At 47.2% G+C, this 23,167-nt stretch overlaps 1 protein-coding gene and 1 pseudogene across 1 annotated transcript; one reads left to right on the top strand and one right to left on the bottom strand.

Moving 5' to 3' along the window:
- The window catches only part of LOC102395491, a 30,931-nt pseudogene extending 20,728 nt beyond the window's left edge, over positions 1-10,203 (top strand).
- WFDC3 (WAP four-disulfide core domain 3) lies at positions 9,952-23,165 on the bottom strand. Its single transcript, XM_006051344.4, has 6 exons — positions 23,028-23,165; positions 22,588-22,670; positions 20,911-21,145; positions 12,062-12,193; positions 11,069-11,255; positions 9,952-10,174 (listed from the first exon to the last, which is right to left on the bottom strand). Exons 2-5 carry the CDS (start codon positions 22,642-22,644, stop codon positions 11,086-11,088), a joined length of 594 nt encoding a protein of 197 aa, XP_006051406.1. The 5' UTR covers positions 22,645-22,670; positions 23,028-23,165; the 3' UTR covers positions 9,952-10,174; positions 11,069-11,085.
- Positions 23,166-23,167: the final 2 nt, after the last annotated feature.

Genomic DNA, 23,167 nt, shown 5'->3' with positions numbered 1-23,167 from the left:
TCTAGGTTTGTTATAGCTCCTCTTCCAAGGATCAAGCATCTTTTAATCTTAAGGCTGCAGTCACTGTCTGCAGTGACTTTGGAGCCCAAGAAAATAAAATCCAGCACCGCTTCTACTTTTTCCCCTTGTATTTGCCATGAAGTGATGGGACCAGATGCCGTGATCTTAGTTTTTTGAATGTTGAGTTTCAAAACAGCTTTTCCACTATCCTCTTTCACTCTCATCAGAAGGCTCCCTAGTTCCTTTTCATTTTCTGCCATTAGAGTGCTATCATCTACATATCTGAGGCTGTTGATATTTCCCCTGGCAATCTTGATTCCAGCTTGTGATTCATCCAGTCTGGCATTTCACAGGATGTAATCTACATTTAAGGTAAAGAAGCAGAGTGACAATATACAGCCTTGTCATATTCCTTTTCCAGTTTTGAACTAGTCAGTTGTCTGGTTCTAACTGTTCTGGTTCTAACCATGTCTGGTTCTAACTGTTGCTTCTTGCCCCCACCACCCCCACCCCCCACCACCAATACAGGTTTCTCAGGAGGCAGATAAAGTGGTCTGGTATTCCCATCTCTTTAAGAATTTTCCAGTTTGTTGTGATCCACACAGTCAAAGGCTTTAGCATAGTCAATGGAGCAGAATTGACTTTTTTTAAGGGACTTTTTTTAAATTGTTTTAAAGAGTGACTTCCCCAGCAGTCCAGTGGTTGGGACTCTGCCTTCCAATGCAGGGGACGCAGGTTCGATCCTTGATTGGGGACCTAGGCTACCACATGACATGGTGTGCAGCCAAACATTTTTTTTTTTTTAAAAGAAAAAAGTAATAGATGGCTAATTATTTTTTAATTTAAAAAGAAAAGTAAAAAATTTAAACGGGGAGAACACTAAAAATGGAAACACATAAACTCCGTATCAAATGGATCATGATGGAGCAAAAGAACCTTAACACTGAAACCAAGAACACTCAGTATCAAGAAAAACCAATAGCAATCTATCTGAAAGCTCAAGAAGTATTGAAAAAAGATAGAGGCTTTGTTATCTAAACACCTGCTGGCTTTGTTGAAATAAAATTGAAAGTAAAAGACTGAAGCCATTGGAAATAGAACAAAAGCCTTGCTAAATAAAAATAATAATAATAATTTTAAAAACAGAATAGCAATAAAAAAAACATGTGTATCTGTGACACACTGCTGAGTGACAAGAGAATCACAGGCATTTGGCTGTTTGCTACCCATATCAACACCAGCAAAGATTATCTATGGGCCAGGAAAGACTCCTCCTTGAACTTTTTGGTATGTTTGGATATCTCGACAGTGATTATGCAGCTTTTTTAAGAGAGAACAACCCGGAGATGTGGTACATATATACAAAGGAGTATCACTCAGCCATTAAAAAGAATGAAATAATGCCATTTGCAGCAACATGGATGGACCTAGAGACTGTCATATGGAGTGAAATAAGTCAGACAGAGGAGAAATATTGTGTGACATCCCTTACCTGTGGACTCTAAAGAGAAATGATACAAATGAACTTACTTACAAAACAGAAAGAGACTCACAGACTTAGAAAATGAACTTAAGGTTGCCAGTGGGTGGAGAGAGAGTTTGGGAAGGTCATGAACACACCACTGTATTCAAAGTGAATAACCAACAAGGGCCTATTGTACAGCACATGGAACTCTATGCAGTGTCACGTGCCAGCCTGGAAGGCAGAGGGGTTTAAGGGAGAACGGATACATGTGTATGCATGGCTGAGTTCTTTCACTGTTCACCTCAAACTACCACAACGTTGTTAATAGGCTATATCCCAACACAAAATAAGAAGTTTAAAGTTTGAAGAAAATAAAAAAATAACACACCAGGAAAGGAAGAGGAGATGGAAGAAGGGGAGGAGAGGAAGGAGAAAACCAAAACCAGAAAAGACTGGGTGATCCCAAATATATAAACAGCTCTGAACGTATGGGCAACCTGAAGAATAAAAACAAGAGAGGGACTTCCCTGACGGTCCAGTGGTGACGACTCTGAACTCTCAATGCAGGGCATGTTGCCGGCCAAAATCTTGGCCTTCCCTGCCCACCAAAGCCGAATGAAAAATACGGAGACAGGGTGTGGAGGAAATAGATAGATGACCTTTATTCTAGCCCGAGGAGAGGGGCACACATGGGCTCACGCCTCAAGGGCTGTGCCCTGCCCCCATCTCCATGAGGAACCTAGGGGCTTATCTAAGTCACCACTCGCAGTCAGGAGTTGCTGATGAGGGGCAAAGGTGATACGCTCTTGATTTCTTCCTCTTGCATGGTTTCAAAGACAGTCATCAACTGGCATCCATAAGCCAGTCATTGAGTCTGGCAGTTCGGGGGCTCTGCGGCCTCGTTTCTGATATGTTAACTACAAGGGGAAGAGTGTTGTAAGGGTGAGCACCAGATAAGGGATGTACTTAGCATGGAGTCAAAGGAAATAAGTGTGAAGCGTGGCTCCTGCGAAGTCAGCGGACAGAAAAGCAAATTTAGTTACAGACATGCAGAGTTAAGAGCAGTTAAAGTAAAAAAAAACAAACGAGGGATGTTCAGGCCTGCTCACTGTTCTCTTTAAATTCTTTGTTCTCAGGAAAGGGAAACAGAAAAACTCATTCCTCTTTTTCCCTTTTCACTGCAACAGGGGCACGGGTTCGATCCCTGATGGGAAACTAAGATCCCACATGCTGCACTGAGTAGCCAAAAAACAAAGAGAAGAAAAACAAGAGAAAGGCTGGATGAACATATAAGGTTACTGAATTAGGCTCACAGACCCTTGTAGCTGAGAGGGGATTTTGATGCTGACAACTCAGCCCTGTGCCAAATGGAATCTCAAGATAAGAGTTATGGAGGAAGTAGAAAAGAACAGCTTTAGGGAATTCCGAGGCTGTCCAGTGGTTAGGACTCTTCGCTTTCACTGCCGAGAGTAGGAGTTTGAACCCTGGTTGGAGAACTAAGATCTTGCAAGCCATGTGGCACTGCCAAGAAAAAAAAAAGGAATAGCTTTATTATTTTTCCAGCGGAGTTTTATAGCAATGGTTCAAGGGTCAGGATGCTGATAAGGATCAGGTTTTACAGAGGTCCTGCCTTCCTTTAATCCAGCCTCAGGTGGTTTCCTGATGAACTTTTGTAGTTGTCAAAGTTATTAAACTATGACCTTCTCTCTGGAATAAAGAATGCTTCATTAAATAGTTCGTCTTCCATTTCCTGAAGATTTTAGTTCTGCAGAAGAGCTCTCAGTTCAGTTCAGTTCAGTCTCTCAGTCGTGTCCGACTCTTTGCAACCCCATGAACCGCAGCACGCAAGGCCTCCCTGGCCATCACCAAGTCTGGGAATCCACTGAAACCCATATCTATTGAGTCGGTGATGCCATCCAACCATCTCATCCTCTGTCATCCCCTTCTCCTCCTGCCCTCAATCTTTCCCAGCTTCAGGGTCTTTTCAAATGAGTCAGCTCTTCGCATCAGGTGGCTAAAGTATTGGAGTTTCAGCTTCAACATCAGTCCTTCCAATGAATACCCAGGACTGATCTCCTTTAGGATGGACTGGTTGAATCTCCTTGCAGTCCAAGGGACTCTCAAGAGTCTTCTCCAACACCACACTTCAAAAGCATCAATTCTTTGGCGCTCAGTTTTCTTTATAGTCCAAGATCCAACCAGTCCATTCTAAAGGAGATCAGTACTGGGTGCTCTTTGGAGGGACTGATGCTGAAGCTGAAACTCCAATACTTTGGCCACCTCATGCGAAGAGTTGACTCATTGGAAAAGACTCTGATGCTGGGAGGGATTGGGGGCAGGAGGAGAAGGGGACGACAGAGGATGAGATGGCTGGATGGCATCACCAACTCGATGGACATGAGTTTGGGTGAACTCCGGAAGTTGGTGATGGACAGGGAAGCCTGGCATGCTGCAATTCATGGGGTCGCAGAGTTGGACATGACTGAGTGACTGAACTGAACTGAACTCACATCCATACATGAGCACTGGAAAAACCATAGCCTTGACTAGACGGACCTTTGTTGACAAAGTAATGTCTCTGCTTTTCAATATGCTGTCTAGGTTGGTCATAATTTTCCTTCCAAGGAGTAAGCAGAAGAGTTCTCGGATAATGTATATGTGTCCCTTGAGGCAGAACCAGAAAGCTTCCCCAAAGCTACACTACTGTGTTTCTTGATTGCTTCTCCCTTGTTTCTGCATCCCCTCCTTCCTTGATTCAGTTCAGTTCAGTTCAGTTGCTCAGTCTTGTTCAACTCTTTGGAACCCCATGGGTTGCAGCACACCAGGCTTCCCTGTCCATCACCAACTCCCAGAGCTTACTCAAACTCATGTCCATAGAGTCAGTAATGCCATCCAACCATCTCTTCCTCTGTTCTCCCCTTCTCCTCCTGCCAGTATCAGGGTCTTTTCCAATGAGTGGGCTCTTCATATCAGTTCACTTCAGTTCAGTTGCTCAGTCGTGTCCGACTCTTTGCAACACCGTGAATCACAGAAGGCCAGGCCTCCCTGTTAATCACCAGCTCCCAGAGTTCACCCAAACTCATGTGCATCGAGTCAGTGATGCCATCCAGCCATCTCATCCTCTGTTGTCCCCTTCTCTTCCTGTCCCCAATCCCTCCCAGCATCGGAGTCTTTTCCATTGAGTCAACACTTCCCATGAGGTGGCCAAAGTATTTGAATTTAAGCCTCAGCATCAGTCCTTCCAATAAACACCCAGGACTGGTCTCTTTTAGGATGGACTGGTTGGATCTCCTTGCAGTCCAAGGGACTCTCAAGAGTCTTCTCCAACACCACAGTTCAAAAGCATCAATTCTTCGGCACTCAGCTTTCTTTATAGTCCAACTCTCACATCCATACATGACCACTGGAAAAACCATAGCCTTGACTAGATGGACCTTTGTTGGCAAAGCAATGTCTCTGCTTTTTAATATGCTATCTAGGTTGGTCATAACTTCCCTTCCAAGGAGAAAGCATCTTTTAATTTCATGGCTGCAATCACCATCTGCAGTGATTTTGGAGACCAGAAAAATAGTCTGACACTGTTTCCACTGTTTCCCCATCTATTTCCCATGAAGTGATGGGACCAGATGCCATGATCTTTGTTTTCTGAATGTTGAGCTTTAAGCCAACTTTTTCACTCCCCTCTTTCACTTTCATCAAGAGGCTTTTAGTTCCTCTTCACTTTCTGCCATAAGAGTGGTGTCATCTGCATATCTGAGGTTATTGATATTTCTCCCGGCAATCTTGATTCCAGCTTGTGCTTCTTCCAGCCCAGCGTTTCTCATGATGTACTCTGCATATAAGTTAAATAAACAGGGTGACAATATACGGCCTTGACAAACTCCTTTTCCTATTTGGAACCAGTCTGTTTTTCCATGTCCAGTTCTAACTGTTGCTTCCTGACCTGCATATAGGTTTCTAAAGAGGCAGGTCAGGTGGTCTGGTATTCCTATCTCTTTCAGAATTTCCACAGTTTCTTGTGATCCACACAGTCAAAGGCTTTGGCATAGTCAATAAAGCAGAAATAGATGTTTTTCTGGAACTCTCTTGCTTTTTTGATGACCCAGCAGATGTTGGCAATTTGATGTCCGGTTCCTCTGCCTTTTCTAAAACCAGCTTGAACATCTGGAAGTTCATGGTTCATGTATTGCTGAAGCCTAGCTTGAAGAATTTTGAGCATTATTTTACTAGCGTGTGAGATGAGTGCAATTGTGCCGTAGTTTGAGTATTCTTTGGCATTGCCTTTCTTTGGGATTGGAATGAAAACTGACCTTTTCCAGTCCTGTGGCCACTGCTGAGTTTTCCAAATTTGCTAGCATATTGAGTGCAGCACTTTCACAGCATCATCTTTCAGGATTTGGAATAGCTCAACTGGAATTCCATCACATCCACTAGTATATTGTCACCCTGCTTATTTAACTTATATGCAGAGTACATCATGAGAAACGCTGGGCTGGAAGAAGCACAAGCTAGAATCAAGATTGCCGGGAGAAATATCAATAACCTCAGATATGCAGATGACACCACCCTTATGGCAGAAAGTGAAGAAGAACTAAAGAGCCTCTTGATGAAAGTGAAAGAGAAGAGTGAAAAAGTTGGCTTAAAGCTCAACATTCAGAAAACTAAGATCATGGCATCCAGTCCCATCACTTCATGGCAAATAGATGGGAAACAGTGGCTGACTTTATTTTTCTGGGCTCCAAAATCACTGCAGATGGGTTATTGCAGCCATGAAATTAAAAGACGCTTACTCCTTGGAAGGAAAGTAGTGACCAACCTATTTAGCATATTAAAAAGCAGAGCTATTACTTTGCCAACAAAGGTCCGTCTAGTCAAGGCTATGGTTTTTCCAGTGGTCATGTATGGATGTGAGAGTTGGACTATAAAGAAAGCTGAGTGCCGAAGAATTGATGCTTTTGAACTGTGGTGTTGGAGAAGACTCTTGAGAGTCCCTTGGACTGCAAGGAGATCCAACCAGTCCATCCTAAAGGAGATCAGTCCTGGGTGTTCTTTGGAAGGACTGATGTTGAAGCTGAAACTCTGATACTTTGGCCACCTGATGTGAAGAGTTGACTCATTTGAAAAGACCCTGATGCTGGGAAAGATTGAGGGCAGGAGGAGAAGGGGAGAACAGAGGATGAGATTGGATGGCATCACCGACTCAATAGATATGGGCTTGGGTGGATTCTGGGAGTTGGTGATGGACAGGGAGGCCTGGCGTGCCGCGGTTCATGGTGTCACAGAGTCGGACATGACTGAGTGACTGAACTGAACTGAAGTCTTATTTTATTACATATAATTCAGTAAGGATCTGTATTATAGATCCAGCTATGTAACTTCTCAAAGTCAATTGAAAAAGGTGGGACTAACTCCAATTTAGTCTTAACTAGGCTTCAGAAGCTGATGCTGAAGCTGAAGCACCAATATTTTGGTCATCTAATGTGAACAGACGACTCACTGGAAAAGTCTCTGATGATGGGGAAAGATTGAGGGCAGAAGGAAAAGAGGGTGTCAGAGGATGAGATGGCTGGATGGCATCACCGATACAGTGAACATGAACTTGGTCAAACTCTGGGAGATGGTGAAGGACAAGGGTAGGCCTAAGGTGCTGCACTCCATGGAGTCCCAAAGAGTCAGACACTACCGGAGATGGAACAAGGCTTCAGAAGTGGTCTATGACAGACCTCTGCTGCCCTCTGGTGACTTTAAACATAAAAGCACCAGCAAAGAATTAGCACTCAAAACTTCCAGACACCAAAGCACAGCTAAGCCTGGGGTCCCAGGGGAGGAGCGTCTGAACCTCACCACCACTCCAAATAGGTCTTGACCCCTCACTGAACACCCTCTTCATCTCCAGTCTGGATAATCACCCTCAGAAACTACGCTTCATTTCCCTGTCCTGGATGGGCTAGTGTAATGGTCCAGAATGGAGCTAGGGGATCCAGGTAGGTTGTTGTTGTTGAGTCCCTAAGCCTTGTCTGATTCTTTGAGACCCCATGGAATGCAGCACATCAGGCTCCTCTGTCCTCCACTATCTTCCAGAGTTTACTCAAATTCATGTTCATTAAGTCAGTAATGCTTGCCAACCATCTCACCCTCTGCCGCCCCCGTTCTCCTTTTGCCCTCAATCTTTCCCAGCATCAGGGTCTTTTCCAATGAGTCAGACTGGTCACATTATGTGACCAAAGTATTGGAGCTTCAGTTTCAGCAACAGTGCTTCCAATGAATATTCAGGATTGATTTCCTTTAGGATTGACTGGTTTGATCTCCTTGCACTCCAAGGGACTTTCAGGAGTCTCTCCAGCACCATAATTTGAAAGCATCAATTCTTCAGTGCTCAGCCTTCTTGATGGTCCAACTCTTACAACTGTACATGACCACTGGAAAAAATATAGCTTTGATTAGATGGACCTTTGTCAGCAAAATCATGTCTCTGCTTCTTAATAACGCTGTCTAGGTTTGTCATAGCTTTTCTTCTAAGAAGCAAGCATCTTTTAATTTTATGGCTGCAGTCATCATCCAGAGTGATTTTGGAGCCCCCAAAAATAAAATTTTATTTAAAAAACCCCAAAAATAAAACTGTCACTGCTTCCACTTTTTCCCCTTCTATTTGCCATGAAGTGATGGGACCAGATGCCATGATCTTAGTTTTTTTAACACTGAGTTTCAAGCCAGCTTTTTCACTCTTCTCTTTCACCTTCATCAAGAGGCTCTTTAGTTGTTGGAAAAAAACAGTTCAAGAGCTGTTACCTGATAGTCTGATGGTCAGTGCAAAAGAATGTGATTATAGAGTACAAATGAGGAACTATGAAAGGGAGAGTCTGATGCAGAGTTACCCTTGCCTGTCCCTCTTTTTCTTACTTCCCAGACTATCACAGGGGATCCCAAGCAACTAGCCTTTCTCTAGTTTATAAGAGAGAAATCAGAATATCAAAATTAGAAGAATTGTGAGGTCAAACAGACCAAGGTTTGAACTAGCCCTCTGACTTACTCTGGGACCTCTGGGCAAGTTATCTAAACTTCCTGACCCTCTAGGAAGAGAAAAACAAATACCAGATGATATCATGTATTTGGAATCTAAAAAATGACACAAATGAACACATCTGTGAAACACAAACAGATTCACAGACAGAGGGAACAAACGTGTGGTTGCCAAGGGGGAAAAGGATGGAGGCAGGATGGATTGGGAATTTGGGGTTAGCAGATGCAAACTATTATATAGAGAATGGATAAACAGCAAGGTCCTGCTGTAGAGCACAGGGAACTATATTCAATATCCTGTGAGAAAACATAATGAAAAAGAGTTTGAAAAAGAAAGTATACATATGTATACCTGAGACACTTTGCTGTATAACAGAAACTAACAGACTGTAAATCAATAAAACAAATTTTAAAAAAATTAAAAAATAAACTTTCTGACTCTGTTTCCTCATCTGAAAAACAGGATTTCTCAGGCCACTGTGAGGATTCAATGAGATGGTGCATGGAAAGTTCTTAGCTCAGCGCCTGAATGGGATGAAGTCAGCACTCAAAGTGTTACCTGTTAACTCCTATGGTGGGGGCGGGGGGAGTGGGGGGGCTTCTTCATTCTTCGCTGATGCTGGTGAATCTAGATGAGGCTGTCCTCTGCACTGATCCACTTGTCAGAAGGGCCCCTTGCCCATGGGTTAAGCCTCCTGCCCCTCTCATCCCATGTACCTCACTCACCAAAGACATTCCGCCTCACGGGACAGCAGTGAAATCCAGAAGGCTCCTCTGCCCATGGAGGTCTCCAAGCAAGAATACTAGAGTGGGTGGCCATTCCTTTCTCCTGGGGATCTTCCTGACCCAGGGATTGAACCTGCGGGCAGATTCTTTACCGTCTGAGCCACCAGGGAACCCCAGTTATTTTTATGGAGCTCTATTAGAAGAATACATGTGATGGCATAAAAGATCTCCAAGATATAGAATCTGATCCATAAAAAAGTATATATATATATATATATATATATATATATATTTTTTTTTTTTTTTTAATTATCTTGGTCCAAAGAGCCTAAAGACATCCCACCCTATAGCAAAGTTTCCTGGAGGGGACAAAACACCTATCGTGAAGCCAAGGGCTGGCCCCCAAGGAAGGTGGACCATGGTGGGATCATCCAAGCGACTTAAAAAACTAGCCATTCACCCCAGCTCCACCCCAACCCTCATTCTCCAACCAAAGAAAAGTCAGCAAGTCCAAAAAGAGGCCTGACCCTCCCCCTCCTGGAGCTGAGACACATGTCTATGGCAAGTCACCCTGGGTTTGGCATCCACCCATCCCCCCCTTGGCCGCACCCAACCAACGTCCATTTGTTGGTGTTCTCAGAATAGATCGCTTATCCCTCCTAAAGAAGTCAATCCCAGAATCCCACAGGCACGCTCTGCTCTTTCCTCATCTTAGCCCTCAAACAGCACAGACAAGAGGGTCAGCACCAGCCTTTATTGGGGAAAAGACACACCACACGCCCACTGCCCAGACCCAGGGCCGGGCTTCCCACAGTCAAGGCAGCAGTAGGAACAGAAACAGCGGCGAGGGCAGTGACAGTGCCCGGGGGTGCCACAAGCCCCAGGACAACAGCCTCTCCCGGCTGCCAGGACAAGCCCCCTCGACGCTCAGGACACATCAGATTGACGAGAGCACCGGGGCCTCTGCAAGAAGAAGAAACATCAGGTCATAACTGCGCCCCCCTGGCTCCAGCTCCCCAGCATGTTTGTCTCCCCTTCTACACTGGAGAGGTTAGGCAAAGAGTGCTCTCAATGGCTCTTAAATGGCTACCTGCTTTCCAGACTGGAGAAGGCAATGGCACCCCACTCCAGTACTCTTGCCTGGAAAATCCCATGGACGGAGGAGCTTGGTGGGCTGCAGCCCATGGGGTCGCTAAGAGTCAGATACGACTGAGCGACTTCACTTTCACTTTTCACTTTCATGCATTGGAGAAGGAAATGGCAACCCACTCCAGTGTTCTTGCCTGGAGAATCCCAGGGACAGAGGAGCCTAGTGGGCTGCCGTCTATGGGGTCGCACAGAGTCGGACACGACTGAATCGACTTAGCAGCAGCAGCAGCAGCTTTCCAGACAATCCAAGCTAAACTGGCATTGAAGACTATGTATCATGCAGTGATCAACCTTATATTTCCTGTTGTAAAAACAGCCTGCCTGGTCCCTTACCCACTCTCTCATATCACCCCCAACCGTTTCCCAAATGTGTCACACACAATCCACCCTCTGTGTCTTTGGTCACCAGGCCACCCGTCCAGCTTGTTCTCTGTGTTCTCCTCACTGGGTCACATCTAGCCTAGCCTTCAGGGCCCAGATCAAATCCTACTTCTAGGAGAAGGACCTTCCCAAGGAACCACACTTACTCTGATCACCTGTATGCCCATACAGCCTATACAAGAGTCCTGACCTGTGAAATAGAATCTAACTAGACTCTCCAGGGCAAATACTGCCTTGCCCTTCTGGAGTTCCCACCCAGCATCTAAGTCGGTGTTTTGTACATAGCAGTGAAGACCACTGTTACTGATAACGAGGGACTGTACTCACCTAATTCAGAGTCAGACCTAATGGTCCAGATGGGGTTCGGGGCCCGCTGGGGTGATGGGACTGGGTGGGACACAGAAGCGGCCACAGCCTGACTTGCAGCACTTTTCCCCAGCTTGGCAGTTCTCATCGACCATGCAGTTGACAATGCACAGCCCCACTAAGACTTTTGGACAGTCACCGTCCCACCCTGGCGGATAAACAGGCAAAGGTATAGAGACAGGACGGTTGGTTCCAGTGACTCCAGGTGGGATCCCATCTGGGACTTAGACACAGAGGCTCAGATGACTCCATCCCTGATTCTGACTAGATCTTAATCAAACATCTGGCTGGGACACCTTGAAGCTAGAGGATCTGAGCCCCCGCAGGCCCCAAGAGAGCATCTGGATTAATGATTTCCAAATGGTATCTCACAAGGAGTTCCCTAGAGGTAACTCCTAGAGAACTCTAGTTCTCCTCGAGTTCCCTCACTGGTGGCTCAGATGGTAAAGAATCTGCCTGCAACGCGGGAGACCTGGGTTTGATCCCTGGGTTGGGAAAGCTCCCCTGGAGAAGGGAAAGGTTACCCACTCCAGTACTCTTGCCTGGAGAATTTCATGGATGGAGGAGCCTGGCGGGCTACAGTCCATGGGGTCGCAGAGTCAAATATGACTGAGCAACAAACACTCACTTTTTTCTTTTTCCACTTCAGGACTTGATATCACTGTGGGTTTGGGGTGGGCCTGGGTGGGGTGCAGAAGCAAGGCTCCCGCACCACCACCCTCAACCCTGGTGCTTGGGCTTCCTACTCCCCACCCCCTGCCATACATGGGCCCCTTGATCCAGGAGGAGGATTGCCTTGGCTTGGAGAGGGGCAGGGTATGAGGACTGGAAGGATAAGGATTTTGACTTCCTCCCACAAACAGAAAGAGAAGACGATCACAGATGGCTCCTTCCCTAACCAGCTCTGGGAGCCCAGGAGCACCCAAGGATTTCTTCCCCAGAGAGCTGACATACCTCCCTTAATGTCTCCGAAGCAGGCATGGCCACAGCCGGTGCTGCAGCACTTATGTCCCTGGGGACAGGACGTGTCCCCGTCACACAGCTCTTCACACGGAAGGGGGTCGGCCGGACATTCACCGCCAAACTCTGCCGCAGAATCAGAACACTGGGGCTCAGAGGTACCCCAGCCCAGTGTTGCCAGTTATTTTTATCGGGACTCCAGTACAAAATGTACAAAAAAAAAAAAAATGTAATGGAAAACGATACATTTTCCATTGTTTCCTGTTTGTATTTTATAAATATTTATGCTTAAAGTGTGTATATTTATGTGCATTCATGGATATTCAATGCTGATACTTCTTATTCTATTTCTTCTCTTTTTTAATGCTGGCCACAACATACAAAGTTGATATCCAGATTCAGCTTGAAAAGCGCGGTTGAGGTCTAACAAGTTGTGACCAACTCACTAGTTGCCGCCCCATACTCGTCCTCCGTCCTGGCTTCCTGTGGCTGACATCAGCGCTGCTAGCTGCTGAACTCACGCCCACGGGGAGCCCCTTCCTACCATCTCTGGGCTGGACTGGGTGACTTGCTTTGACCGACAAGACCCCAGCAAGTATGATGGAAGCAGCGTGTGTGCATGCGTGTGTGCTCAGTGGCTTCAGTCATGTCTGACTCTGCGACTCTATGGACTGTAGCCCGCCAGGCTCTCTGTCCATGCGATTCTCTAGGCAAGAATACTGGAGTGGTCACCATGCCCTTCTCCAGGGGACACGTTCACGGCCTCTAGACAGACAATGAAACTCAGAGAAGAGAAGCTGTTGGCCCAGAACTGCATAGTGAGTCAGTGCCAAAGCAGGATGAAACCCAGCCTCTCGGTCTGTAGTGAAGCACTCTTTCTACTACCCCATCCCTAAGACAGGTGGGCAACGGGCCAGCTCCACAGGGCAGGCGCACCCAAGAAGTCACATCCAAACCACACCCACTCACCGTGACTCACTCCTCTCGGTGTTCAAGTTTTTTAAATGGAGGGGAAATACAGGCCATTCAAGGCTTTGTAGAAAACCAAGACAGGACTGGCCCAGTGCCTCTGAGAAAGAACATATACATACAATTGGACACAGCTGGTTCCGGGAAGTCTGACATGATGGAAAAAGCACATGCTAGACTCCAAGAGAATGCGTGCAGCTAAACATGTGCTCAGTCGCTCAGTTGTGTCTGACTCTTTGCGACCCTATGGACTGCAGTCCTCCAGGCCTCTCTGTCTGTGCTATTTTCCAGGCAAGAATACTGGAGCAGGTTGCCATTTCCTCCTCCAGGGGATCTTCCCCACCCAGAGATCAAACTCCAATCTCCTGCATCTCCTGCATTGGCAGGCAGATTCTTTGCCACTGAGCCACCTCGGAAACCTCAAGCTGAACAATCCAAGGTATAATAACCTAGCATCCTTAGATTTTCTAAATAGCCCCTATTTCATGTCATTCTGTATTACAACTATGTGTCTTGATTTTTTTATTCAGAAAATATGATCATTGTTCATCACCACATGTCTTTCCCCACACCTCCCCACTTGTTTGACAAACACTAAAATCCCTCTAACAAGGAACAAACCCTTTTATCCCCAAGGCTGAGAAGGCTGAGCATAAAACAATCTCCCCGATAGAGAAAAAACCCAGCAACATAAACATCTCACCAAATTATACCTTGTACCATAGAGAGTGGAGGCCTAGAATCTCAGACTTCCCAGATTTAACCTTTTTGCTGGGCCTGACTCTGAAGTAGCTTCCCAGGTGGCTCGGTGGTAAAGAACCCACCTGCCAATGCAGGAGACAGAGGAGATGCGGGTTCGATTCCTGGGCTGGGAAGATCCCTGGAGGAGGAAATGGCAACCCACTCCAGTATTCTTGCCTGGAGAATCCCATAGACAGAGGAACCTGGGAGGCTATAGTCCATGGGGTCGCAAAGAGTCGGACACGACTTAGCAACTGAGCACACACTCACGACTCTGAAGTAACCAATGCCAGGAGCACCCGGCTTCCCCTGCTTTCATCCCCAGGACCAGGAACAGACACCAAAGCCCTACTGTCTCCCAGGCCAGACTTCCTTGAGTTCCCTGGGAATTTATCAACTATCAAAAGCAACAAAGGGACCCTTGGAGGATAGGCTGAAGCCCTGAGGCTCAGAATATATCCCTTCGGACCAGTGCCCAGCAGGGCCACCCAGTCCAACACCCTATCTGATGCCTGAATCCCAGCCAAACGATCCCCCATCCTCAGCTTGGAGAGCTGGAATTAAGGAAGCCTTACTACCTCCAAGCCCGACTACAGCCAGCCATCCTTATATTTAAGCTAGACAGCCTTAAGGAGAAGAAAGTCTTTCTTTATACTCAACTGAAATCTGTTTTTCTCCATTGGTCCTTTACCTATCCCCAGACACCTGGTAAGATCACAGCTGGTGTCACCTTTGTAGACATCCTCTGCCTTTCTCTGTCTCAGCTTTGCCAGGCCAGGGAGCTCAGTTCCTCCTATCACATGGTTTCTAGTCACCTTAGTTATCTCAGGAGGAATCAAGGCGAGAAATACGAATGACAGCCAGAATAGGGGTGGTCAATCTAGCCTCCGGATATGCCCGATCCCAAGATCCCAAGCTATCACCAGAAAGGCAGGATACAAAGCTGAAGCCCAGAAACACTCACTCACTGAGTCTCCACTGCTGCCTCAGCTCCAACCCTCCACTAGGGAAAGACGCCAGCTGCTGGCAGGAAAGTGACAAGTCAAAACTTCTTAAGCCAAGAAGGGCCCTGAGTCCTCAAACCTACTCCTTTCTTCTCATGTAAGTAGACAGACAGACATCCAGAAGGGGGAGAAATCAGCTCAAGTCAGTGGTCCCAGAACTGGGCCCCAAACCCGCAGCTTTGGCACTAGGTCCAGTGCCCTTTAACCCACATGATTACAATCCCCAACACTCTGCAAGGACCACCTAAAAACAAATCAACAAGCACTAGGACTCAGCTCAGTTCTGCCAAAAGACCCAGTAGTAGACAGCTTTAGGGGTTAGGAAAACTTACAAATAAACTAGTGTGTGTCTGGAGCCCCCGGGACCACTCCTAGTTTCGGTGATTCACCAGGACTCAGCATACAGGTGTACATGCGGCCATGATTCACAACAGCACAAAAATACGAAGCAAAACCCATCAACGGGAAGAGGCACGTGACGCGAAATCCAGAGGAAACCAGGTGCAAGCTTCCAGGAGCCCTCTCCAGGAGAGTCACACAGGATGATCTTTATTCTTCTGGCATGAAACTGACAACACGTATGAAGTGGTATTCTACCAGGGAACCCACTGGAGACTCAAGATTTTTCCTGGGGGCTGGTCACACGGCACTCTCTGCCTAGCCCACACCACTCTTAATAGTTAGGGTGGCAGGAACTCTCTCAAAAATCCAAATTCACAGAAGCCAGCCAAGGCCAATCTTGTGAGCAGGCCTTTCTGGGAATGTTAACCTTGGACCCGCTGTGTTAACTCTCTCAGCTGTACAAACAGCGTGGAGGTTTCTGGAAAGGGGGGCCCAAACGCACATGGAGCCCACATCCTCGATCCATACAAAAGGACGTAATGCATATGTCCTAATAAGAAAACGGAGGCTCACAGGGGCTCAGGAGGGGCCAACCTTCATGCAGTGGGAGGGGAGCCATAAGGGACCCAAGATAGACAGTCGTGTCCAACTCTTGGCAACCCCACATACTGCAGGGCACCAGGCTCCTCTGTCCATGGAATTCTCCAGGCAAGAATACTGGAATGGGTTGCCATCCTTTTTTCCAGGGGATCTTCCCAACCCAGGCATTGAACCTGGGTCTCCCACATTGCAGGCAGATTCTTTACTGTCTGAGCTACCAGGGAAGCCTCTGGGACAACAGTAAGGGAGCCAAAGGGGACAACATTAAGGCCATTATCTGAATCTTCACTCCAAAACCTTCTCCTCTCAAAGTTATCCCCTTCTCAGCAAAGAGTACAACCATCACCCCAAGGCTCCAGCCAGCCACTCAGCATTCTTCTTGACACCTCCTCTTCCTCATCACCCACATTTGCTAACCAGGCCTGTCAGCTCCATCTTCAGAAGTATTTCAGGGACTTCCCTGGTGGTCCACTGTTTAAGAACCTGCCCGCCAATACAGTGGACACGGGTTCAATCCCTGGTCTGGGAAGATCTCACATGCCCTGGGGCAACTAAGCTAGTGAACCGCAACTGCTGAGCCCCTCTGCTGCAACTGCTGAAGCCTGCTTGCCATGAGCCAGTGCTCCGCAGCAAGAGAAGCCCGAGTGCCACAACTAGAGAAAGCCCACACGCAGCAACAAAGACCCAGCACAGCCAAAAAGAGTAAATAATTTTTTTTCCCCAAAAGAAGTACTTTGAGTCTGCCACTTCTCCAGGCCTGTACTGTCACCACCCTGGTCTGAGCATGGCACCCCCTCGCCCACTGCACAGTGGCCTCTCAACTGGCCTACCACCTTCTACATTCTCCTCATTCATGCTTCACACACCAGCAGAGAGGTCTTTTTAAAATGAAAACCCAACCAGGTCTCTCCTGCTTTAAAGGCCTCCTATTGCACTTACAATAAAACCTTAGACAGAGGCCCTGGAGGTTCCCCGAAAGCCTAGACCTGAACTGGAAACACCCTCCTTCCCCGTCTCTCGTCTCCAACCACATTGACCTTCAGTTCAGTTCAATCGCTCAGTCATGTCCAACTCTTTGCAACCCCATGAATCGCAGCACGCCAGGCCTCCCTGTCCATCACCAGCTCCCGGAGTTCACTCAAACTCACGTCCATTGAGTCGGTGATGCCATCCAGCCATCTCATCCTCTGTCATCCCCTTTTTCTCCTGCCCCAACCCCTCCCAGCATCAGAGTCTTTTCCAATGAGTCAGTTCTTTGCAGGAAGTGGCCAAAGTACTGGAGTTTCAGCTTTAGCATCATTCCTTCCAAAAAACACCCAGGGCTGATCTCCTTTAGAATGGACTGGGTTGGATCTTCTTGCAGTCCAAGGGACTCTCAAGAGTCTTCTCCAACACCACAGTTCAAAAGCATCAATTCTTCGGTGCTCAGCTTTCTTTACAGTCCAACTCTCACATCCATACATGACCACTGGAAAAACCATAGCCTTGACTAGAAGGACCTTTGTTGGCAAAGTAATGTCTCTGTATCTAGGTTGGTCATAACTTTCCTTCCAAGGAGTAAGCGTCTTTTAATTTCATGGCTGCAGTCACCATCTGCAGTGATTTTGGAGCCCCAAAAAATAAAGTGTGACACTGTTTCCATTGTTTCCCCTGGTTTTAGAAAAAGCAGAGGAACCAGAGATAAAATTGCCAACATCTGCTGGATCAAGGAAAAAGCAAGAGAGTTCCAGAAAAACATCTATTTCTGCTTTATTGACTATGCCAAAGCCTTTGACTGTGTGGATCACAAGAAACTGTGGAAAATTCTGAAAGAGATGGGAATACCAGACCACCTGATCTGCCTCTTGAGAAACCTATATGCAGGTCAGGAAGCAAGTTAGAACTGGACATGGAACAGCAGACTGGTTCCAAATAGGAAAAGGAGTACGTCAAGGCTGTATATTGTCACCCTGCTTATTTAATTTATATGCAGAGTACATCATGAGAAACGCTGGGCTGGAAGAAGCACAAGCTGGAATCAAGATTGCCGGGAGAAATATCAATAACCTCAGATATGCAGATGACACCACCCTTATGGCAGAAAGTGAAAAGGAACTAAAAAGCCTCTTGATGAAAGTGAAAGAGAAGAGTGAAAAGGTTGGCTTAAAGGTCAACATTCAGAAAACGAAGATCATGGCATCTGGTCCCATCACTTCATGGGAAATAGATGGGGAAACAGTGGAAACACTGACCTTTCACCTCCTGAAAAGAGCAAGCCCGGCCCCACCCCACAGGCTTTGCCCCGGCAGTTCCCTCTTCCTAGCATTGCACCCAACAGCCAGATGCTTCTTCTCATTCTCCAACTTAAAATTATACCTCCTCCTTCCCTCACTTTTCCTTCCTTTCATAGCACCAGCATGACTAGTGCTTATTATTGTCTGCTTATGATTGTTTCCTGTGTCTCACATCAGGGGCTGAGCTCCACGAGACCAAGGACCATGACTGCTCTGCTCACCCCTGGATGCCCAAATGCCAGGTAGTATAGACCGACTCAGTGTGTACTGAATCCATTTATAAGCAAGCAAGTGAAATACACAGGCCGGACGTCAGAGAGATGGGAGGAAATCTGATCAGCAAGGTGCTGGGCATAACTCTACAAGCTGTTGGGCATTATTTGGCAGGTTTTGTACAAGCTTCTTATATACATTTCTTCTCAACTACATGATTGGAGAAGGCAATGGCAACCCACTCCAGTACTTTTGCCTGGAAAATCCCATGGACAGAGGAGCCTGGTAGGCTGCAGTCCATGGGGTTGCAAAGAATCAGACACCACTGAGCAACTTCACTTTCACTTTTCACTTTCATGCATTGGAGAAGGAAATGGCAACCCACTTCAGTGTTCTTGCCTGGAGAATCCCAGGGATGGGGGAGCCTGGTGGGCTGCCGTCTATAGGGTCACACAGAGTTGGACACAACTGAAGCGACTCAGCAGCAGCATCAACTACATGGGATAGACTGAATACTTGTACTCTGAAAATTCTTATGTTGAAACTAAATACCCAAAGTGAGGGTATTTGGAAGTGAGGTCTTTGGGAAGTCATTAGGTCAAGAGACTGGAGCCCTCATAAGGGCTAGTGGCCCTTCTTGGCCTTCTGTCACATGAGGTCACAGCAAAAAGAGAGCAGTCTACAAACCAGGAAGCAGGCCCTCACCAGACACTGAATCTGGCACCTTGATCTCGGATGTCCCTGTTTCCAGAATTGTGAGAAATAAATGTCTGTAGTTTATAAGCCACCCAGTCTGTGCTGCTCTGTTACAGCAGTGAGAATGGACACTGCCTTATCGCGCTATGCGATAAATGTCCTTGCATGCACATGTTTAGTCGATCGGTCATTTCAGAGTCTTTGCAACTCTTTGGAGTCCACCAGGCTCCTCTGTCCATGGGATTCTCCAGGCAAGAATACTGCAGCAGGTTGCCATTTCCTCCTCCACGGGATCTTCCTGACCCAGGGATCTCCTGTGTCTCCTGCATTGCAGGCAGATTCTTACCTGCTGAGCCATCAGGGAAGCCCTGATAAGAGATAAATATGCTTACCTCCATTTTAAGGATGATAAAAAGAGGGCACAGAGGAGCCAGGCTTCTTACCCATGTTCAAACCCTAACTGCCTCAGGAGAGCAGGTCCAGGGTCCAGCCTCAGCCCTCAGGCACTCTGATGTGCCTCTACCTTACCAAACAGACAGCACAGGAAGCCTCTGGTGAATCAGGGCTTAATGAAAGCAGAAGTTGTTCACAGCCCAGAAAGAAGAGCTCCCAGTGCGGGTCATTGGGTGTAGCAATGAGTCCCATTGGGTGAGTGGGCCAGCCCTGCTCCAGGACTGGAACTGTAGAAAAGCACTTAACTAATAACTCCGTGGCCAATATCACTTCCCACCAGACGAGGAACCCCACGCAGCCAGTGGGCTCTGGGAGATCTGCAGAGAAATCACTGTTCTAACCTGCTGAGCTCCCAGGAAAGAAGCAGCCCCAACTGGGCTGGCCAGGACCCAGAGCAGCTCACTGAGGTGCCCAGCTGGGCTGCCAGCCTCACCCTCAGCCCCTACAATTCAGTCATCACCTTCAAACATGGGGAAGACTGTACCAGGCCCAACAAGCTGCCAGGGAGTGACCCGTGGGAGACAGATGCCCAGCCCTGGTTCCAGACGGGGCCTCAAGAGTCCTGGCAAGGAGTACAACCCTCTATTCTCTTTTATGGGCACACTGCCCAAGGGAGCTGCCAAACAGAGGTGTAGACAATCCTACTGGGTAGAGGGAAGGGGCCTGCTACATGGGAAGATTTGGCTGGCAGGTCAGCCTTCACAAGAACCCTGAGTTCCAAGTAAAAGAATCACAGATAATCAATGGTCTATTCTTTCCTGACAGAAAGCAAAGAACTGGGGACTCTAGTGATTAAAGAAGAGACAGCTCCCCCACCAAAAAATAAGGGGGGTGGGGGTGGGGAAGAGGTGCTCTAGGTGAGCTAGATTCCAAGAGCCAACCTTGAAGACAGGAAGCTGGCTGGGTCTACGTAGCCCAGAGGCAAGATCGGAAAGGAGATATGGATTTTGCCTCTCCAGACATCCTTAGGGATGCCTCCTCAGCAAAGCTAACCACAGCATGCACTGCAGAGCATCTGCCCAGCCAGACAGGATTCATCCCCCTGGCATGGCCCTTGGCACAGGTTCTTATCGGAAGGGTATTCTCCTTCTTTCACTGCAAAAGAGATCACCTGAGATTGGGGGTAACTGATAAGGCCTCAAGAAATGGGGAATGGAAGCCAAATGCACTTTGGGGACCTTTAGCTTCTCCCAGATTCTTATCTAAAATATTTCTGCAACCGCTTTCCCCTCCTCCCACACCCACACCATCCACCAACACACACCCAGCACCATTCAAGGACCAGCCATTCTGCAGAGAGAGAGAAAGGCTGGGCAAAGCCAGAACCTCTAGTAAGCCAGACTGGAAATGCTATCTCCTTGTCCAGAGAGGACAGAGAAAGCCAGGAAGACCTATCCTGGCTGCTCCCAGAATTGATCCATCCAGGTCTGTCCTACAGAGGAGACCATCATCTCCCCAAATGAGGACCCTCACTCTGGGGGGAGGCAAGAGGTGATTTCTTCTCTAGTTATTTTCAGTTACTCTTAGTCAGGGGTCCCAAAGGGTAACTCACCGCGCTCTCCTACAGTCACCCTGGATGCCACAGACTCAAGAGCCACTACTTTCTTCAGGAGGAAGAGGCAGCTCAACATGATGATGATGCTGAGAGCTGAGATGAAAACTCCAATCCGGCCAGACATGTACATCTTGCCCAGAATATCAACCGAGGGAAGGGCAAGGCAAGGGGACTGGCCTAAGCCCAGCCCCAGATCCTTCCCTTTCGCAATAATTCCCAAGGATGTCTTCTCCTGACAAGAAGAAGAAAAGTGATTGGTTGCTGGTGTGTGGAACATTCCTGGTGCTACCAAAAGACACATGTGATCAGAATGATCAAACTCTGTACAAGGGACAATGATGAGGAATCTAGGGGGAGCTGGGAAAACAGAGGGATAGACACTGGATCAAAGAGAGCCCTAGAGGGTTTTTCAGGGACATGGCTACAGCTGAAATGAGAGAGGAAAGGACTAAAGACACCACGAAAGAAAAGAACCAACACTAATAAAATGCACTGTGGCTCCTGTCCATCATTGCAACCTAGAAAGCAGAGACTAGAACCAACTGCATACAAACTAATCAAAAACTATAGAAAAGTAGTGCTTGAATTTCTTCAGAACTAATATAAATGCACCAAAAACCTACATCTTGGTCCCTCTGGCCCATATAGGACATTTGTGGACTATATGAAGGCTAGTTGTCAAAACCCAAAAGAACAGTTGCTGACTCAAGTAATAACCTAGGCCATATAGACTCCTTTTCTTTATCTCTTCTTCCTATATTTCTTTTTATTTTTCTTTATCTGTCCCTTTGATCAACCATGATACCTGTGTCCACTGGCATTGCTTAGTCTAACAAGGCTAAAGGGCAGGGGACATTCAAGGCACAAGGTAAAAAAACCTCAATAGGGCCTACGAGTTTGTTGCCAGAAAGTCACCTTATTATTTTAAGGCTGATAAATGAACATTTGTTGATCTAACACGTGCTTTACATATTTTATTTCTCACAATTAACTTGCAAAAGTAAGAAAACTAATTCTTTTTTTAGAGAAAGAACTGCCCAAGGTCATTAAGCTAGTAAGTGGTGGCTGCTGGAATTTAATAACAGTAATGACAGATAGCATTGTTTGAAGGTTTATTACTGCCAAGGGTCTAAGTACTTTACATAAGTTAACTCACTTAATTTCACTGCAACCCTATGAGTTAAGTACTATTATCCCCATTCTACAGATGGGGAAACTGAATCACAGAAAGAAATGTAGGTCACAGCTAATAAGTGGTAGAATAAAGGTGCGTGTGTGCATGCTCAGTTGCTTCAATCGTGTCTGACTTTTTGCAGTGTCTGAGTCTTTCTAACTCTATGGACTGTAGCCCACCAGGCTCCTCTGTCCATGGGATTCCCCAGGCAAGAATACCAGGAGTGGGTTGCCATTCCCTTCTCCAGGGAATCTTCCGACCCAGGGATCGAACGGAAGTTTTCTGCATCTCCTGTGTTGCAGGAAGATTCTTTAACCACGGAGCCACTCGGGAAGCCCAGAACAAAGGTAAGCAGTCCAATTCCATAGTCAGTGTTCTTTATCATCATATCATAATGAATTTGAACTCAGATCATTCTAACTGCAAAACTCATGCACCTTCTACTACCCTGTATTATGACCTGGTAAAAGTAGATCCAATTCTATTCAGGAATGTCTTACCTCTAATGCAGAGCAAAAGGGGGTCTGGGGAACTCCACAGCTGTGAAACCCCTGCATCCTCAACCTATCCCAGAATCAACCATCTGGGGAGAGAAGCCCAGGATCTTCATTAGATGCCTTCCGAAGCCAAGAGGCAACCCCCGGGATAAAGGCCTGGAGGGACCGCTGAGTGAGTGTTTAGGATGCCATGGGCCAGACCCCCTCCCCCTCTTGTTGGGTTTTGGGGTCCTCGCATGAGGCCCATCCAATTCTGGGAGCTGAGTCCCGGGCATATTAAAATCTAGTTTTCCAAAGACAACCGCAGACGCCCCTGTACCAAACGCTCCCCTCCTCTCCCCAGCTCCAGCCCGTGGAAACCTGCTCCCTTCTTCCCGCCCTGCACTTCTCCACGGGCCTTGGCCCGGCCAGAGAACGACCCTTGACTGAACACCCCCAGTCACACCCGAAGCGAGGCCGCCCCCGAGTGGGAGAGAGGCCACCCGACGCGCAACGCCTCTAAGCAGCCGCAACCGGACGGGAACCAGTGGTTCGGTTTCCCTGGCAACCCCGCCGCTCGCCGCGCCGCGCTTCCGGAGCCTGA

Source organism: Bubalus bubalis, chromosome 14 (assembly GCF_019923935.1).
Source record: "Bubalus bubalis isolate 160015118507 breed Murrah chromosome 14, NDDB_SH_1, whole genome shotgun sequence".
NCBI lineage: Eukaryota > Metazoa > Chordata > Mammalia > Artiodactyla > Bovidae > Bubalus > Bubalus bubalis.
Note: the sequence above shows the minus strand (reverse complement) of the source record. Positions and strands in the feature narration are given on the sequence as shown.

Bases quoted from the DNA above. Each gene is read 5' to 3' on its own strand.
- WFDC3 (XM_006051344.4), bottom strand. From the start codon at position 22,644: ATGCAGGGGTTTCACAGCTGTGGAGTTCCCCAGACCCCCTTTTGCTCT. The intron at 21,146-22,587 runs GTAAGACATTCC...TCTTCTTGTCAG, and splicing joins CCTTTTGCTCTGCATTAGAG to GAGAAGACATCCTTGGGAAT. The intron at 12,194-20,910 runs GTGAGTTACCCT...ATTCTGCGGCAG, and splicing joins GGTGACTGTAGGAGAGCGCG to AGTTTGGCGGTGAATGTCCG.